Source organism: Ixodes scapularis, unplaced genomic scaffold, assembly GCF_016920785.2.
Source record: "Ixodes scapularis isolate PalLabHiFi unplaced genomic scaffold, ASM1692078v2 PGA_scaffold1__304_contigs__length_218370807, whole genome shotgun sequence".
In the NCBI taxonomy this organism is placed as follows: Eukaryota; Metazoa; Arthropoda; class Arachnida; order Ixodida; family Ixodidae; genus Ixodes; species Ixodes scapularis.
In genome coordinates, this window is record NW_024609846.1 from 148,339,227 (window position 1) to 148,357,187 (window position 17,961).

Consider the following 17,961-nt stretch of genomic DNA (forward strand, 5'->3'; position numbering starts at 1 on the left):
TTTAGCTTCTAATTCGCATTGTTGTCCCCTTTTTGTGGGCTGTTTATACTTAATATGTCATGAACCAACTCGCTCACGTGGGATATTTGGTGCAGACAAAGTTGCTTGCTTAGTGAACTGGACGACTATATCAGTTACGTGGCCAATTCCAAATGTTTCGTAGACGTTTCAAGCTGACGATATTCAATAAGTCACGCAAGTCAGATATAGTGTACATTTATCCCCTGAGACTGTTCTCTTAACCATCATCACTGAGTGTTGTAAAACAATGTTAACCGTTCTGACAACTGGATCCACATGATTGACTTCAGTTTCTGGAAAATTACTTGCTCCACAAAAATGATAGATGATGTACTTACTCTGTTTTCGAAATACTGACTCAAATCGAATAAAGATAGAGTAGGTTCTGTCCAGAAACCGTATACTTTATCTCGTCGCATTTCGTCCAACTGAAATATAAAAAATAGTGAAAAAATGATTAGGAAAGCGCATAATGTATACACCGTGCGTTGTGTCAAACTAAATACAATAAAATCGATTCCATTGTGATTATCTATTAACTTTGTCGCTCAAAATTAGATGAAAATGTATTACATCGTGAATATATAGAAACATTAAAAAGGTTCTTTTGTTTTTAGCTTGGGTTCAGATACTTAATCTAGAAGGTAGTTTATAATTTCAGCGAAAAACAAGAGCCCAGTTATTTTTATAAGCACACTCAACAGCTAATTTTCCCCATGACAACTCTTTGAATCGAGTCATATTGGCTTCGAAGATGAAAACAAGTATGTATATAAAAATGCGATGATGACTTGTTAATAGGCATCAACATAAAAATCAGGAATACAAAAAAAAGAGGCAACCGCGATTAGTTTTCTACATATTTTAACACAAATCACAACAGCTGCAAACAGATGCCAGAAAACCTCTAACGGGCTGAAAGGGAGCTAGTTGATACATTGGTGCAAAAGAAAAGGTCAGCTCGAACGTTAGGAACGAACACACAAAGAAATAGGCATGTTTCTCCTCTCTGTGTTTGTTCATAACGTTCAGCTGACCTTTTCTGTTTGAAAGTAATATAGTAAAAACAATGTGTGTTTTGTATTTTTTACGCGAATAAATAAACCAACTTGAAATAGTATCATGGAAACCACAAGTTAAAGTTGTCCTTAAAAAATGTCGAGTGCCAAATTTTTTCTTTAAGAAATTGATATGAAGTGTGACACCTAATTTCTAAAAAGCATCTTGAGCGGCGACTTACAAGAAGTGAGATAGCATTTGGAGAGCATATTGGTTGAACCTCTTGTTATGATAATGCAAAAAGAGACAAGAGACACACAGAAACACGTCAGACACCAACAGTGCTTCTGTGCGTCCCTTGTCTTCCTTTGCGTTCGCATACCAAGATGTATATGAGAAGTTTTCTTAAATGCAGATCTTTGTTTACTAGTTCAATAGTGTACCATAAAAGAATCACAATTATTATCTGAGTAAAAAAATAATCATTTAATTTTCAGAGTGTCTTAGTTCTCCTGACAAACTGATCATGACGTCAAGGGTTCCGTGAGAACTAGATCCATCATAAGCCAAAGCGTTATTCAAAAATTGTCAAAGTGAGTTCTGTGTGTACATTCATCTGCCTCTTCAACTTGAAGTCCCTGAAGTATTACCCTCAGAGCTTTTGGTCACCATAGTTTCAAGAGATTCAAGGACTTATTTTCTTTTTTCCAGATAGCTTATCACGACGTGTAAAAAAATTGTAGAAGCGCAGGGGACCTGGTGTGTATTAATCAGTATGTTTAAACCCTGAGACTGGGAAGGAAACATGAATGTACTATATTAAAAGGGACAGAAGAGAGGTGACAGACAGGCTTGTCAATCATTTAGACGCGTCTGTCTCCATTATTCAGTCTCTTCTAATATATATTTAAGTGTCCTTCCTAGTCTCAGGTTTAAACATCATAATTATAACAACAGCGGCCGGGCAGTATGATCGAAATAAGCAAGTAGCAAAAATCCGCTTTGTCTTAGCTTGTCTCCTCAGTTTTTCCCCGCTCTTTCACAGTAGCTGTAGTTCACTCATGTACCAAGCGATCTTCATTCAGCTCATATAATGCTCCGCCCTTGCTTTATAACTTCTTTTTTTTTCGGTTTCGTTTGTCGTCTGGTGCTTTTGCATACATTTGTGCGTTGACGACGTGGCATGAACTACACATTGAATGCGGCTGAATGGCAACGTTTCGATGTGTCCGTAGTACCTAATTAATAATGTCTTTCTTTTCTTCCTCTAATGCCTGTACAAAAATTCAGGTTCCCATTTTTGTTTTTTTTTAATTCTCAAGCCGTTCGGCGACTCCCTGCTGAGTCTTTTGTTACACACACTTTGAAAAAAAAAAAAAACTAATATGCAGGATATAAATGGGAGAGTCTGCAGAGTGCCATACATAAATGGTTTCCGAAATAAGTATATTCCGCAATTTTACTTCATCCACGTATGAAGTCGCTATGCACAAAATGTGTTGCGCAGCAGTGTTCTGGGTTTGTGGTAAAGGTTGCAGTTTTCTCTTTGGTTATTGCGTGTCATTTTATTCCAAACTGTTATTTTTATCTGATGGTGCGTACTTCTTGGGTTTATTGTTTGTTCCCCCTCTTAACTGCAATCCCTCCCCTTAGACACCTAAAGTAGTTTACTCAAGTTTACAAATTTCCTGCCCCTGGCGTGAATCAGCTTTTATGTCTTCGCAGCTCCCCTTTGGTGCTGTCGTAGAATGTCCATCTCTCAATCATGGGGTCGTGGGTTTCATTCCAGTTTGGGCACCGTTTTAAATTCTCCGAGGACAGCGTTGCGTCACGCTTTCCTCGAGAATCCCTGCCCATAGTCCGTGTTATAATGAGCACAATCAATAAAACGTCTCTAAAAAAAATTGAGTTTTTTTTTTAATTTTTGTTTAACGATAAAGTTAGCATTCCGGATCAGGCACCAAAGCTTTGGAACTAACCGTTATGTTATTGAAAAGTTGTGAATTTTTTTAAACTTAAAGGGGAAAACAGGCAATTTCCTGAAGCTGACACCGCCGCCATTTCCCATTGAAAACTTTGAAAAACTGCTTAACTTTTTTTTAATCAAGAAAGTTCAAACACTGAAAATGGAACATGTGGCTTGTACAACGTTACATTTAGGCGGAAACTGAGCGTTCACCGATGCGTTGCTTATTTTCGTGGTAAAATAAACAGTTTTTTTTTCTTTCTTTTTTTTTGCGAACAAACATTGTATTTTGTGGGCCGCTAAGTTGACAGGAATGCGCAAGAGGCGTCTTTACAAGACTAATTGATCGCCTGGCTTTCGTCGCATCGCCCCGCTGTCTGTGCTTGAGCATGCGCAGAGTGCGTAGCCAGGGTTGCGAAACCGAAGGTTGAATTGTTCAATAAGCCTATAGCTACCACAACCCCTTCAGGTCATGGGTAAACGGAGTATAGTAGCCCCTACATTAATGATTCCGACCATGATAGAAATTTAGTCGTGCGTCCTCAAAATGTACAAGATAAGAGTAAGCGTCTGGCTTGAATTTTGTTATAGTTACTCTCGAGGGCTTGATACCGTGATGTTTTAAATGGGCAGGACGAGCACTAATACTGCTTCATGGGTTTTAGATCGGAACGTAACGGAAGCTAAAAACTGAGACAGCTTACCTTAGCCATAGCTTTTTCCATGCTAATGATGCTCCTCGCCATGGTTTCGAGATTTTGCGCATTATTGTTGAGCAAGAGAATAATATTTTTTATCAAATATTTATGTTCAGTTTCGATTGCCATAGCTCTCCTCTTGCCAATTCCATTGTTTGGCCACTCTGTCCACGGCAGTGCATACGATGAGGCTGTAGTGAGCTGTAAAAGGTTATTTATTTATTTATTTATTTATTTATTTATCTATTTATTTATTTATTTCATATTTCATTCTTGTTTATTTTCATTTTTTATTTATACTTTGAACGCTCTAGAATACGTTAAATTCCCAAATGTCGACAACGATTATATAAAGAAGAGTAAAATGGGCATTTGGGCGAGTGGTAAGAGTTCATCGTTACTTGCAGCGCGACTGGGACAAGGCCACACAGAGGAGAAAGCACAAAACAAGCGCTGTTTCAAAATAAAAAAAAAAGTTATCGGAAATAATAAGAAATTACAAATCGCTATAATTCCCTAAGCGCCTTCAGAATATTAAACATGCTGAATAAACCTAAGACTGCGGCAGAAATGAACATTTAAGTCGAAGGAACAGAAAGGACAGGACGACGTCTCAAGACGTCGTCCTGTCCTTTTCTGTTCGTTCGACGTTTACTGAAAACAATTTTCCTCTTAAACGGTTTTCGGTTTCTGTTATGGTTACGGTTTGAGTCCCTGACAAAAAGAAAAATAGTTGAAAAGAAAAGAAAAAAGAGCAAGCTCGACCGAACATTTAATCTCTTGCTTTACGCCAACGACCAAACCAACGAGATTTAAAATTGCGAGGCTATGCTATATTGTGTTTTTATCTACTTTTACCTTTATTTTGAAATAGCCTCTCATAGTAAGGTGCGTTCATACATTATAGCAACCCTTTACGTCGACGTTTCTCTAAAACACACAGCAAAGGACGGTATCGAAGGAATCTCTTTGTTTTCTCGGAGGTTAGTTATCACGTGAGACTGTTTGTTCGTTCATGTGGAAATGATCAAAGACAGCAAAGATCGCCTACCCGCTACCGCCACTCTTGCCTTTCAATTCTCGGCGCCAGAGATCGCTTTGTTTTTCACCTCGTATATTTTTCCTGGCTTGCTCGCATGTGCCCTTCCCTCCCACGTGAGACCTCAGGTTTCCGCGCTGAGCTTGACTAGGGTCAAGAAGCCCAATTCTTCGTATCACAAAAAAAGGAGTAGCACATTCTTTACAAAAGGCAGTGAATCAAGGTGATCTTGATTGAAACATCCGAACAAAGTTGTGAATGAATGGACGAAAAAAAATCAAGCATGTTCAAGTCAACACGGAATCCTCCCTCGACGGGCAAAGATGACGATTGTTGCAACTCAAGTCCAAAACAACATGTGAAAAAGACACAACTCCATTATTCTTTTTAAAGTGTTCGTGCCTGTTTTCTTTAGAATTATCTGGGTTAAAAATATTGACAGCCGTAAAGTATTAACAAGTTAGATACTTGTACTAACATGTGCTCAGGCATTGTAAATCAATAGGCTCTTTTTATATCATATGTTTTCACTTTGTTTTGTGATCCCGAGATTAATACGTCAAGTCTTGAGTATTTTCATCGCAAACAAACACACTGCAGACATATAAAACGCTTTCTAAGCCCCGGGAATCTGCCAGGTACCATAGGAATCTTCTTTGGTTAGTTCGATTTCTAAGACCTGCCCAATAGGACACCAATCAATGTTTGATTAACTCGACTTTGAGATATGTTGGTTCAGGTACTTTTTTATCGTTAAGTAAGAAGCCTTAAACAAAATTTTAAACTTTGCTCAGCGTATTGTGAATAAAACATCTGTGTTAATGGACTTATAATGCATGGCAACTTGCTCAAATTTAAATGAAGCATTAAAGCCACTTAGGTAATTAACTTATATTTGAATGCATATTAGAGTCTCTCACCTCTTCTAGCTATTCCTTTTTCAAGCTGAACAAACCAAATGAAACCAAGACAAAATTCACAGAAGTAAAGTAGAGCTGAGCTAGGTGGTACTTCGAAAATTCACAGTTCAGCGCACTTTCGTGCCTCAACAATTGTCAAGTACCTTCCTGTAGTTACTAAAAAAATAAAGTAAATTACAGGAATTTGAAGTTAATTAACTTAAAGTACGCTTAAAGTAGTACAGTACACTTACGAGAGTGCTACTACACCAATAGTAGTCTAATTTTTAACTGCGCTTGTTTTCTATTTGCGAGGGTACTTTCAGTGCGGCCTAGAAGTACACTTTGGTACATTTAAAGTATTCTCTGAGTAGACTGTCATACTGAAAATATATTTCTTGTGTATTAAGTACAATTATATTGTATTGCTTTTTACCAAGGTTGCCACTCGCATTTTTCCTTTAAACTTCGTTTCAATGTTAACTGAACATACTACTTTTCTGATTATTTAGACAAACATAAACTGGCCATATTTTATTAAAATGTAATTCCTCAAAAATGACTTCGAACTCCGAACGTAGACTCGAGAGCTTGATCGAGTCCTTTGATTTCTCGGATATATGTAGCGTCTTTTTTTTACGGTTGAAAGATGGCCGGTAAACGAATTACAATAATGTCATACAAGGTATAAAACTCAGAACGAATCTCTAAGTATGCCAGTTGAATAACACAATGTCACGCTTCTAGTCAGTAATGCGTACCTGAATTATGTTTGTGGGGAAATTTTGCTTGGTTCTTGTCACCTCAATATGAAATAGAGGCTCCAGACCTGTAATCTTCAAAACGTCTAGGTAGCTTCTAAACTTTTTCATCGATGGCCAATCTTCAATGCCGTGCTCTTTCAGCACTCTCCCAATGGCTGCAGGTTCGCCTTCATAGTATCCTGGAAAGAAACGTTTTTACTTTACACTCACTTGGAGATAATTGAAACTAAAAAGTATATATTTTGTGAAAAATATTCGACGAAGAGCGTTCTGAGTGTTACATCAAAGTGACTGCATTTTCTTCAATGGGGACTCAGCAAAAATTCGGCTCCTAATGAAACATTTTTGAACAATTTTGAGCACTGAACAGTTCTGCGTGTTGCTCTTAGCCAAGCAATCTGGTTCCCGATGTAAATTGATCGCAGAAACCAAGTGCAAAAATAAAAATGTACAAAAGAAATTTCCACATTTTATGAGAACAAAAACTGACTCGCTTAAACAAAGTAATAATTTCGAACAGCCTTTGTTTAAGTTGTCTAGCATATTGTGAGGTTCTTTCAAGAGCTACCTTACACAGTGCATGCAAAGTGTTAGGCTAGCTACTAAAGTAGCAAGCGAGCGCATGAAGGAGAATACGAGGAAGGTGTCTTTGATCAAGGCTGCTCATGCTTTCAAAGTGATTTTGTTTTTCTCTTTTGAAGTTTTCGTCTAAAACAACCCATCACTGATGCATTCATCATGAGGCCACAATCGCTTCGTTTTCGTTTCGTTTCCTCTTCTGGTTAGTCACAGCGTAGGCACGAGGGTGGCTTTACGTGGAGGGAGAGGGCTAAAGGAAATATAAACAATACGATGCACTAATTATCATCTAGCACAGAACGCCGAAGCACACAAATTAAAATATAATCATCTGATTAATATCACCATATACGTAGGAGATGTAACCCGTTCAATTATTTTGCATGCCACAAATGATGTACAGTGCTCCTGAAACTTAACGTCACCACTGAAATTGCCGTTTATGTCAATCTGTGCGGCGGTCGATTGAACAATTTGAAGAATGTTTGGGTTCCCGCTTTCTATCCATTTCTTAAAAGTCACCCCGAAAGTTTTCGTGAGAAATTTAACAGTAAGTGTCCGGCACGAGCTCCATGTTTGAGAACCCAGTGGCGGTGTTAAGTTTGGGGCGCACTGTACCTTCTAGGCACTTCCAATAAGCTTGCAGATTTTGTGCTGAAGACGACCCTTCTTTGTTAGAGACCATATATCTGCAAGTAAGCGAACATTAACTGGGCAATGATGCGTGCTGTAGTCAAGGTTATTGTTATACGAAAATTTATCAACTCTGATTTGATCAAACATGTAAACTCATCTGGGTTTTCTAGCCCCTTAACTGGGGACTTTTTGACCAAAAATATCTGTAAATTAAGGAGTTTTTTTTTTAAGTGCTTCTAGCTCCGAAGGTATAATATTAATATCAAAACCTAAAACAAATTGATTTATATCAAGCTGGATGTGCACCCTGGCACTCTCTACAATCCGGATTGGATCTTTCACTGTGCTGACGTTTTGCCAGGTTGCAGCAGGCCCCGAAGTTGATTTTGTTTCTATAAACAATTGTTCCGCTGTGTCATCTTCCATTTTGGTGTAGGTTTCCGGGAAGCATTCCATCGAACTCAAGAAATCAACATCGCAGTCGCTGTCTTTGCGAGTATTTTGCAGCAGCTCAGCGTTTTCTTCGTCGGTCAAGGGACGCGCTGGCGTTTGCTGGACGCCATTTTCCAAACAAACAGTCAAAGGTGTCATACAGGAGTCTTCAACCTTTTTTTTTGTGCTGCCATGAATGCCTCGTTTTAAAACTAAAAATGTTTCCGATGCATGAGGATGGATGGCGCATCCTACCCACCCACTAAATAGAGCGAGCGTTTAAAGACGCGCTTATCAACAGCAAAGGAAGTGCAGCGCGCCTATAGACGCGCCCCCAATCTTCAGTCAAAATTGACGCGCGCCTAAATTCGCGATCCCCAGTTAAGGGCTCAACTGAAAATTACCTAAAACCTCAAACTTTAAGCAGCTCTTATCCCCTGAAAGCTTTCGTAAACATTTAAGTTTCGATTAACAACAGAGTAAATAACTATAGGAAAGGACAGGTCGAGAAAATCGACGACCAGTCTCTTTGGTTCATAAACTCAACATATAGCCATAGATTAATTATTTCACTGATTTTCTTTTTTCACGACTTTATCGCACTGCACAAGATTCGGCACTATTCAAAATGCATGTATTAAGCCTTCTCTTCATAGTTTTAATTTGGATGATGCGAAGTCCTGTGATATTTTTCTTTGGCACTTGGATAATATGTCTGGTCTTGAAACGTTTGTTGCACCATAAAATCTTTTTTTTTCTTTAAAATATTTCGGAAGCTAAACTTGGATAGTAACCCAGATAACTATAACTGTTTGACTCGAAAGTTGCCAAGTGTATCTGTTCTCTGACAAAGAATAGAACTTTGTGCATCGTACTAAATTCCCCTCCCACTAAATCACCACCCAGTAGCATTTGGACTGTTTCCACTGTTATTCTTTTTTGTTACAGCGACGTTGGCCACTAAAGCAATGGTACGAAAAAAAAATGCCACCAACCTGAGTTTTCATCAACATTTAAAGAGACGACAGTATGAGGCGAATGTGCCAAAGCGACCAAATTTAAAGCTCTACATAAGAAGAGGCGTTGTATAAATGCAGAATGCGATGTCTAACACAAAATGCGATGCCAGCACACTGATATATTCTAAGAAAATAAATATAAGGAGCCTTCCCTTTTTCGTTATCAGCACAATTGTTCCCATCATAGCCCCACATTTTCTGTACTTCTTTTTTTCCACATTCCTGCGAGCGAAGCCAAGGCTTCGCTCGCAGAAATCTGGAAAAAAATACTTTAGCAAAACCACACTACTGTGTGGTTTTGCTAAAGTATTTGAAACCATTATGCAAGAATGTCTTTTAGCTCATTTATCTAAGTATCTGACGCTGCAACAACATGGTTTTATTAGAGGGCGCTCTGTCGAAACTAACCTTTGTACTTTTCTACACTACGCAGCCCCGGTCGTTTCAAACCGAGGGCAGGCTGACTCCGTATATTTCGATCTTACAAAGGCTTTCGACAAGGTTGACCATGCTTTGCTTGTACATAAAATGAAACAATATGGTTTCGCCCCTGAACTTTGTGAATGGGTTTATAGTTACTTGTCATCGAGGAAAAATTTTGTTCGAGTTGATACTGTTTTATCTAATCCGTTTTTCCCAACTTCAGGCGTACCCCAGGGGTCAGTGTTGGGGCCACTGTTGTTCCTGGTATTTATAAATGATATTTTAAAGTGTGTAAAGTTTGCTAATGTGCTTTTATTTGCCGATGACATTAGGTTATTCTCAAGTATTTGTTCTGAAAAAGATTGTGATGCGTTACAGTCTGATGTTTTGAGTATTTTGCAATGGTGCTCATCCAACCGTTTGCCCTTGAATATAAACAAAACTAAAGTCATCTCGCTAACTAGACGTAAAAATCCCTTACATTTTAAGTACACGTTGGGAAACTGTATTATTACTCGAACTGATATGATCAGGGACCTCAGGGTGTTAGTCGATTGCAAACTGACGTTCAGTTCTCATGTAACTGCTATTTGTGGTACCGGGTTCAAAATGCTTGGTATGATCTCCCGTTTGACTCGGCACTTCCAAGCACCTGAGGCCATATTACGTTTATTTTGTGCTCTGGTCAGGCCCAGGCTCGAATTCGCTTCTGTCGTGTGGAACCATTTAACGGAGACTGAATGTAGACGTATTGAACCAGTGCAAAGGCGTTTCGTTCGCATAGTCTATGATCGATACTTCCACAGGAGACTTTACTTCGACCACCATTCTGTGCTTAAGATTTGAATCTCACCACTTTGGATGACCGAAGGCATTGCCGAGATGCGGCTTTTCTACAAAAGCTTATCCAGGGTGTAATTGACGTACCTGACCTTTTGGGCAGCATAAAGTTACGTGTGCCAACGAAATTCACGCGACAGTGCGACATGTTCTACCCCAACATGCGATTAAAGGAGTCACCAATCTATCGTATTCAGACATCATGCAACCTCCTTGTCTAGCACGATTTTTTTTTCATGCCTTATTTTACCTTTAACACCTGATGTGTATTTTATGTACTTTGTTATGACTGTTTTATTATGCTGACTGTTCTAATATGACTATTGTGGTTTCCATATGTTTGCATGTTTCATAGGAATCTGACTTCTGTGCACCAATGTCAAAACCATTATGGTGTTTTTGGGCACGCAATAAATAAATATCAAATAAATAAATATCAAAGGCTCGCAATGCGAGCCCCTCTCCACCCTTCTCCTCCTCTCCCCTTTGAGCAGTTTACAGGAGTTGAATTCTCTCTTGCAGTTTATGGGGTGTACGAGGTAACATGTTCACCCATAAAGTTTTAGCCACCAAGACATATAACAAAAACGGCTGCTTCTGAAACACGTGTTGTAGTGTTCAGTCAGTTTGTTGAAACTACACCTAATAAAGTATGATTCAGTGTCGCCATGCTTGCAGCACAGTCTAATCAATATTGATTATTGTTTAGTTCCTGGCAGGCGCTAGTGCTTGAGTCTTGCGATGTGTATCGTTTATATAAATCCCCGACTGTGTGCTTTGAACAAGATATAATATACTGGGGCAATGAAGATGATGACATGCCATTTGTCGCCGGCTCCCTTTCTAGCCTACTTGCTTTATAATCTTTCCGATTGATATCGCTAGCTACGCTACGCTGCACTGATAGCGCAAGCACAACGTTGGCGCTTGCTCACCTTCTACCTCGAACAGAAGTTGGCGGGTACCAAACTTCACGGCTTATTTCAGTGAACCCAAAAAGAAGTTACCACCACTCTAGTAGTTTTGATGACAACCTTTGAATTCTAGAGCAAGGCAAACAAAAACGGCGATAGTTTTTTGCTTACTTTTTTCACTAACAACGTTGTTCTGAAAATAATAAAAAGATTCTCAGGGCCACTCTGAGCAGACAGCTGCCATATCCCACTAACAGTGGAAACGGCACAGTAATATTGTCACGAATGACAATTCATGAGGCGATGATAATTGAAGAAACTAAACGTTTATGGGGCAAACTTGTTCCCCCCCCCCCCCCCCCCCAAAAAAAAAAAAAGTGAGAGCCGTTTACAGCTCCTTGTAACGCCGAATTACAGCGCAGCTCTTGAGGAGGAGTAGGGAAGAGTACTTGGGGGGGGGGGGGGGGGGGGGGGTCACGTGACCTCTTGCTCCAGCGTTCGATCTTGCTGCTTCGTCGTCATCGACGCCTGCGACGCTAACCTTCCTTCATCTTGTTTCGGGCACAAGTTTGCCCTATTAAACGTTCATTTTGCTTCGGTCTTCGTCGCCTCAACAATTGCCATTCGTAAAATATTGAATGTTTTTTATCAAAATAAAATTTGACAGGTGTTGCACCCACACCGTACTGGTTGCATGAAATATTAAATAAATATTGTTTGTTCGACTGCTACGCTTAGAGTATATATGCCTTCATTACACCCCTATAAACAGCTGCAGCGGCGCGCCCAATTTCTTCATTCCACAAAATGCGCGTCTCGATTTACTATGAATAAGCGTAAGCTATATTTATTGGTAGAATTTTTGGCCAGCTAACATTTTTCTCGAAAGACTCCCTTTAATTATAACTAGAAATCTTAGGGTCAAGACATGTGCTTAAAATAAAAATACAAGTAAAAATACTGCACTGCTAAAAACTTATTTCAGTCTGAGCGGTGTTTCAAGATCGCGGGTGCCAATCCTTTTAAATTAATTATAAATTTTACCCACCGTAATGTCCCAGACATGAGCGGTATGCAGCTTTCACCATATCCGTTGCATTCATATCCTCGCCCCGATGAACAAGACGGCTCGTGAGTAGACCTGGGTAAGAATTAGGACACATAAATCTCTCAAATTTCTTCACATCGTACAGTCCCATATTCGCGAGGCTTTCCGCATCATTGATTTAGAAACGCTGACAACTTCATGTTCTTTCGGTTGGTTGTACTGATAATAAACTATTAGTTTCGGCTAGTTGGTTAGGCATATTAGACAATAATAGCACGAAGAACAGAAAAGAACACGAAGACGACGCTATACCAGGCGGCGTTATCTATACTCACAATTGCCGTTGAAATGCAATTTCAAAGAAGACGAGGAAGAAATAAGGGTAGTTATAACAAAAACTCAAAGGACAAAATCAAACTAAAAAGAAACTCAAGAAACAGGATACATGAAGTCAAATGCAGTCAAAAGAGAAAATAAATTTTCACAATAAAGGACATTACATGAAAACTAAAAATATCAACTAAGACAATTTTTCAAACATTATTTCAACGAACTTTTTGTCCAGTTTGTATTGTTAGTATAACTACTGACTTTTTTAGTGGGAATAGTTATTAGGACTATACTTCTTTTTTTTTATGATTCAAATAGAACACCAGTTGTGAGTATTGAAATCGTGCGACACGTATAGGGGGCGCCCGGATCCGCCTTTCAGATGGTTGGTGGCATCGCCACCAGTAACCGCTTCCATGTTACGCCACATATTGAAGCGCTGCCGTCTCTGCCCTATTCTAACGAGCCCGCAGCTTCTTTGCCCCGTTTAAACTTTCTCGCTCCGTGTTTCTTGATCTAGCACCAACACCGGACCAAATGTTTGGCACCTGACATTCGATACCTACCTGCGAGCGTTGCGCTGCGTGTGTTTTTCGTTACTCGACCCGCAGGAATCGTTTGGTGGTCGGGCTCAATCGTGTATCCCGCAGTTGGGAGGGGCAACGCTGCAAGCGTACCGCTATGTTTTCCGTTTATCTGCGCTGGAAGATACCCCTACGAAGCGTTTGTGTGTTCGATGGCTTGGAAATCATCAGTACGGAACGGCATTCACCCGCACCTCAACTGATAAAATCTACGTCAGAAGTATTGTTCGCTCATTTTATTATGTGACTGCTCTTCGTTTGCCGGTGGATTCACTAGACGTGCTGAGATTGAAATGATAGCGCGGCAGTTTTTGCCAGCGCATGGAGGAGATCTATGTTCTCAAGTTCCAGCTTTTGTGTAAAAAAACGTTAGCGCCAAATGTGGCTCCGAACGTGTTGTACAGCGCTGTGCTCAGGTAAGCTGACATTCATTGGAGAAAAAGGTTAGCTGTACTACAGTTGCCTAGAGAGGGGTAGTTGGTTCACTCGGCAGCGAAACCGGTTATGGCGAGGGTACCCGAAAACGTGGAAGAAAACCGAGGATAGCGGTGGCGCTGTAGTCGACTTTCCTTGAACAGTCTCAGCGGCAGTGAACTGCCAGCGTGTTGCGGTCGCTCCCAGTTTGCGGCCTTTCATTTAATTTGAGGAACATCCGCTTTTTGACGGAGCGAACATTTTGCACATACACAGTTATGAAGCCTGAGATGTTCAAGTAAAGCAGAAATGGACAAGGCAACGAATCGCAAACGCAGTTGGGGATTAATTGACCAGAAAACGCGAGTTGACACATAGAGGAAAAAAAACACGTGCCTAAGCTTAGTGTGTTTACGGGCACTAGTCCGGCTGGCTAATCCCCTACAAGGTTCACCACACCACTGAGACAAAAAATAGGCGCGCAAAGACCCAACAAGGAAACATCCCCCGAGAATAACAGAGCTAACATATATTCCTACTTTTGACAGAACCCCCGTAAGTTTCTTCTTACTACAATCCGCTTAACGTCAAACCAGAAGTTAGGGCAATGAAGAGAAATAGATAAACTTAAAATAAACTCCTCTACCCATTAATACCAACGAGTATGTCTCCCGCAAAGCGGGACGTACACATAAATACACGATTCAATATTCCGCAACGCATACGTCTTTATCTACCAGAAGTTCGGGCCCCTTTCCTTCATGACTAGTTAGACAGATTGAGTGATGAGAGGGATTCGCCTCTTCAGAGGGATATATCCCATTGGTGCCATCGTTGAAAGGGGAACGAAAAGACAAGTCATTGGCCGTGCTCCAGACCGACTAGACTTGGTTATTGTTAGCGGTCCCGCAGGGTACAGAGCGTTTTAATAAAAAAAAATGCTATTTAAAAATGTTTTGAAAAAATAAAGAAAAAGGGAAGTATTCTGGTAGCAAAACGGGAAGTGTGCACTATTTTGGGCGAAGATGAAATTACGTCTACTTGGAAAGGGATAGATGAATACAGGTTTTTTTTTTCACAGCGAAGATTTTCTAAAACAAATGTCCAAGGCTCTCTCAGTGTTTTCTATCCCAGTGGTAATTGATTAAAATCGCTTATATGAGAAGGTTCTTGCAGTATCTTTTTAGGTAATTCTCTGGGGGTATGTTTCTGTGGAAAGAAATCCTGCTCTTTGAATTTACTAGAAGCTACTCGAGACTGGTCTTTTTCCCGTTCATCAAAACGCTTGCACCTTGGTGTATTTATGTATAAAGAAAATCTATTATTGTATGGACATTAACATATTATAGATCATTTCCTAAATTACCCAAGTGCCAAGAAAGGTGCGCGTGCTAGCGTTTGCAAAATAACTTTTCAGAGCAAAAAAGAAAAAAAGGAAACACGTTGCACGCACGTTTTCCAACAACTTATTTTGGTTGTCTGCGTAATTTAAATATTTTATGCAGATAAGGAGAACGCGCGCGCGTACTTGCATTACCAGCATTCTGCTCGATATAGGTAGGTTGGCAAAAGGCATACACCATTCCAATATTTACAAGTCCCTAGCCCAACGTCCGACCTTCTCATCTCAGTACGCGCGCATGTCCTTCGGAAAGCGAGCAAATCACGCGCCTTAGGCACGAACACTGGAAATAAAACCGTCCGATGGCCTTTTTTTGGTTATGTTCTTATTTAACAGAGTCAGAAACATTCTGGAACATAATTTGGTCCTTTTCAAAGTTCGGGCTGGTATCTGGTTACTAAAACCCTTTAACTCTTTTTAAGGTGAAGTACAGTAAATTTTAATAACAAGTCTGATTCAGCGAAACAGCGCGAGCTCGCTGGCTTCCGCAGTGCTTTAGTTGCGCGTGCCTGCGCGTTCACAGTTCTGTTAGCAAGGGTGGGAAGATCGCGCTGAATTCGGAGCTGCTACTCTTAGCTTAAAGGCCGGTTCTCACATGCAGCGAATCGCTGATGCAGCGCTGTTCATGTGCCATCAGCTACTTATTGTCTGTCATCAACACCAGCTTTTAAGGTGCAATAAAAAGTTGGTGAACGCACCCGTTAGCATGCGCTTAGCGCAATTCGTGTGTTCAGAGCAAGGAGGTTAGGTTAAGAGCCACTCACTCACCAACGCACTGCTTTGGATCGACTGCGTGAGTGCGCTTGTAACGGCGGAAGGTGCTACCACGCTGCTTCCCCAATTAGAGAGCGACATATGATTTTGGAAATTTAATTTTTATCAGAATATAATTAAAACGGCGGTCATCGCACAGAACTTTGCATGAGTCAACGGAACGGAGGCGGAGGGGACGGAGAACTTCAAGCGAGGGCGGCGGTGGCGTCCTCTACTAGCATCCACAGAAAGAGTAACCTCTCCGGCCAGCATGTGGACTCACCACTCCTCTCTAGTTCACTGTAGCTGTACCGCTGCTGCACAGGTTGTCTGTGCCTGTCCGACCCTGTTCAATGCGAAATGCTTCTGCCAGAAACCACACCGTGACGCCACTGTCTTAACGCCTGCTTCTAGTAAGGCTAGTCCCCTTTACGTGCCCTTTTTTTTATTTTTTTATTTGTCTTTCGCGCTATTCACGTTTAATATTGCACTGATGAGGCAGAAGATAAGCTTTCTTACCATAAAGTATCTTACGAATGTCCACATGATGTTTAAGTTCTCGGTATTCTGCTGGATCTTTGGCTTCGTCAAGCTTCTTGCAGACATATTTATAAAAGTTTGAGCAGGGTGGTGTTTCATTGTTTAAAGCCAAAGTTTGTAGAAAACGATTGCCTGTAATTTAATAAAACTAATTTTAGACAAGAATGTTAGACACCGGTAGCTTCCGTCCTTAAGTTAAAAAAAAACATCAAATAGCCGCAATCATTGCTATTTTAATCCTACTTGGAAAGAAGCTAACCAAAGCCGGTTAACATGGCTTGACTTTTTACTATCCTTTTTTTTTCAAGAACAGCAGCGGAAGGCGATCGAATTTCGGAATCTGGAAAGCTTTATTTTATTGCAGGTGCATGCTTTTATTGTCCAAGATAACTCCTAGTCAACAACTCAAAAGTATCCTCGATGTTCTTCCTTGTTGTTCAAACGTTGCAACGTTTTTATGACTAGGAACTTTGCAAAACGTCAAAACTTATGTAGAACACAATAAATTGATTACCGTTCATTCAAGTAAAATAGTAGATACACACTGTGCTGACCTACAAAAGCAGACTCTGCTTTTGTGTAGGACCAGAAAACCGGAACCTTGTAGATAAAGATCCGGCCCGATTGTACTGGTTAAATTTAATGCGACAAAAAACTTCCCACTCGATTTCAATGGCCCTGCAAAAAAACTTGTAAACAACAACAAAACGCAACTGATCAAAAGGGAAGCGCAAAACTTGTCAATTTCATATTAACTTATTGCTAATGTTACCCTAGCAGCAAATTTATCTTTTGTCAAAAATATTTGAGGTGACATACTAATTCTGCAGTAACTATTGAAATGGTAACGTGCTGTAAATGCACCTAAAATATCTTGAAGATAGATTTAAGATCGCATGATTAAATATTAGGAATTTAGCCGTCCGACTTGGATAGGTTATAATCCAAATCATAAAACTAAGAAAGTTTAAATTATTTATGACTATAGTAACATCACCTTTAATTTTAAGCTGAATGCATAAATGTCCGTGTATAAAAAAAAACATTTAGAAAAGCAAAAATTTGGCTTTCCATGCCGTTAGACCAGAGTTATCAAAGAACTATTCTGTCACATTTTAACATGAGTGATTTTCAATTAAGTGAGATTAGCTCAGAAATGCTCAGAGAAAGTGTTGAGAGATCAAGCTTGTTCTGAAATGAAGCTTACATTTTGTGATTATAAAGGCTGAGGAAATAAAGTTCAGTGCAAAAAGATTCCCATTTGGTACTTGCCAAGTGCTTTGCAGGTTGGAGTGTTGCAAGTTTCAAACTGGATCTTTGCGTTACCTGAAAATTTAGAAACTGTAAAATATGGTATACTGTTCTCGGTTGCATTTGTGGTTCCTATTCACACAGTGAAGAATTAGATTGTAGTAAAACGCCACAGGGTAAACTGAAAAAGTTCGCATTCAGGCCAGCAAAATAACTAATATGAAACAGAATAGTATGGAACACCGCGGTATTATTGCGCCACGGAAAGTGAATATATTTTTATTTGAACCGTGCTTATCAAGAAACAAACAGCTCCATGGAAATATAAAAAAAAACTAAATTTGAAAGGCTGACCCAACAAACTTATTTTAAACTCTTGTTTTCCATCTAATAGGGACCAAAAACGATTT

At 39.9% G+C, this 17,961-nt stretch overlaps 1 protein-coding gene across 1 annotated transcript in view; it reads right to left on the reverse strand.

Moving 5' to 3' along the window:
- The window catches only part of LOC115323886 (neprilysin-11-like), a 78,887-nt gene extending 62,494 nt beyond the window's left edge, over positions 1-16,393 (reverse strand). The window contains exons 1-5 of the mRNA XM_040214771.1: positions 16,280-16,393; positions 12,278-12,370; positions 6,384-6,565; positions 3,691-3,885; positions 360-449 (exon numbers count right to left, since the gene is read on the reverse strand). Coding sequence (XP_040070705.1) covers positions 360-449; positions 3,691-3,885; positions 6,384-6,565; positions 12,278-12,332 — 522 coding nt within the window. The 5' untranslated portion in view covers positions 12,333-12,370; positions 16,280-16,393. The remainder of the gene's footprint in view (positions 1-359; positions 450-3,690; positions 3,886-6,383; positions 6,566-12,277; positions 12,371-16,279) is intronic.
- Positions 16,394-17,961: the final 1,568 nt, after the last annotated feature.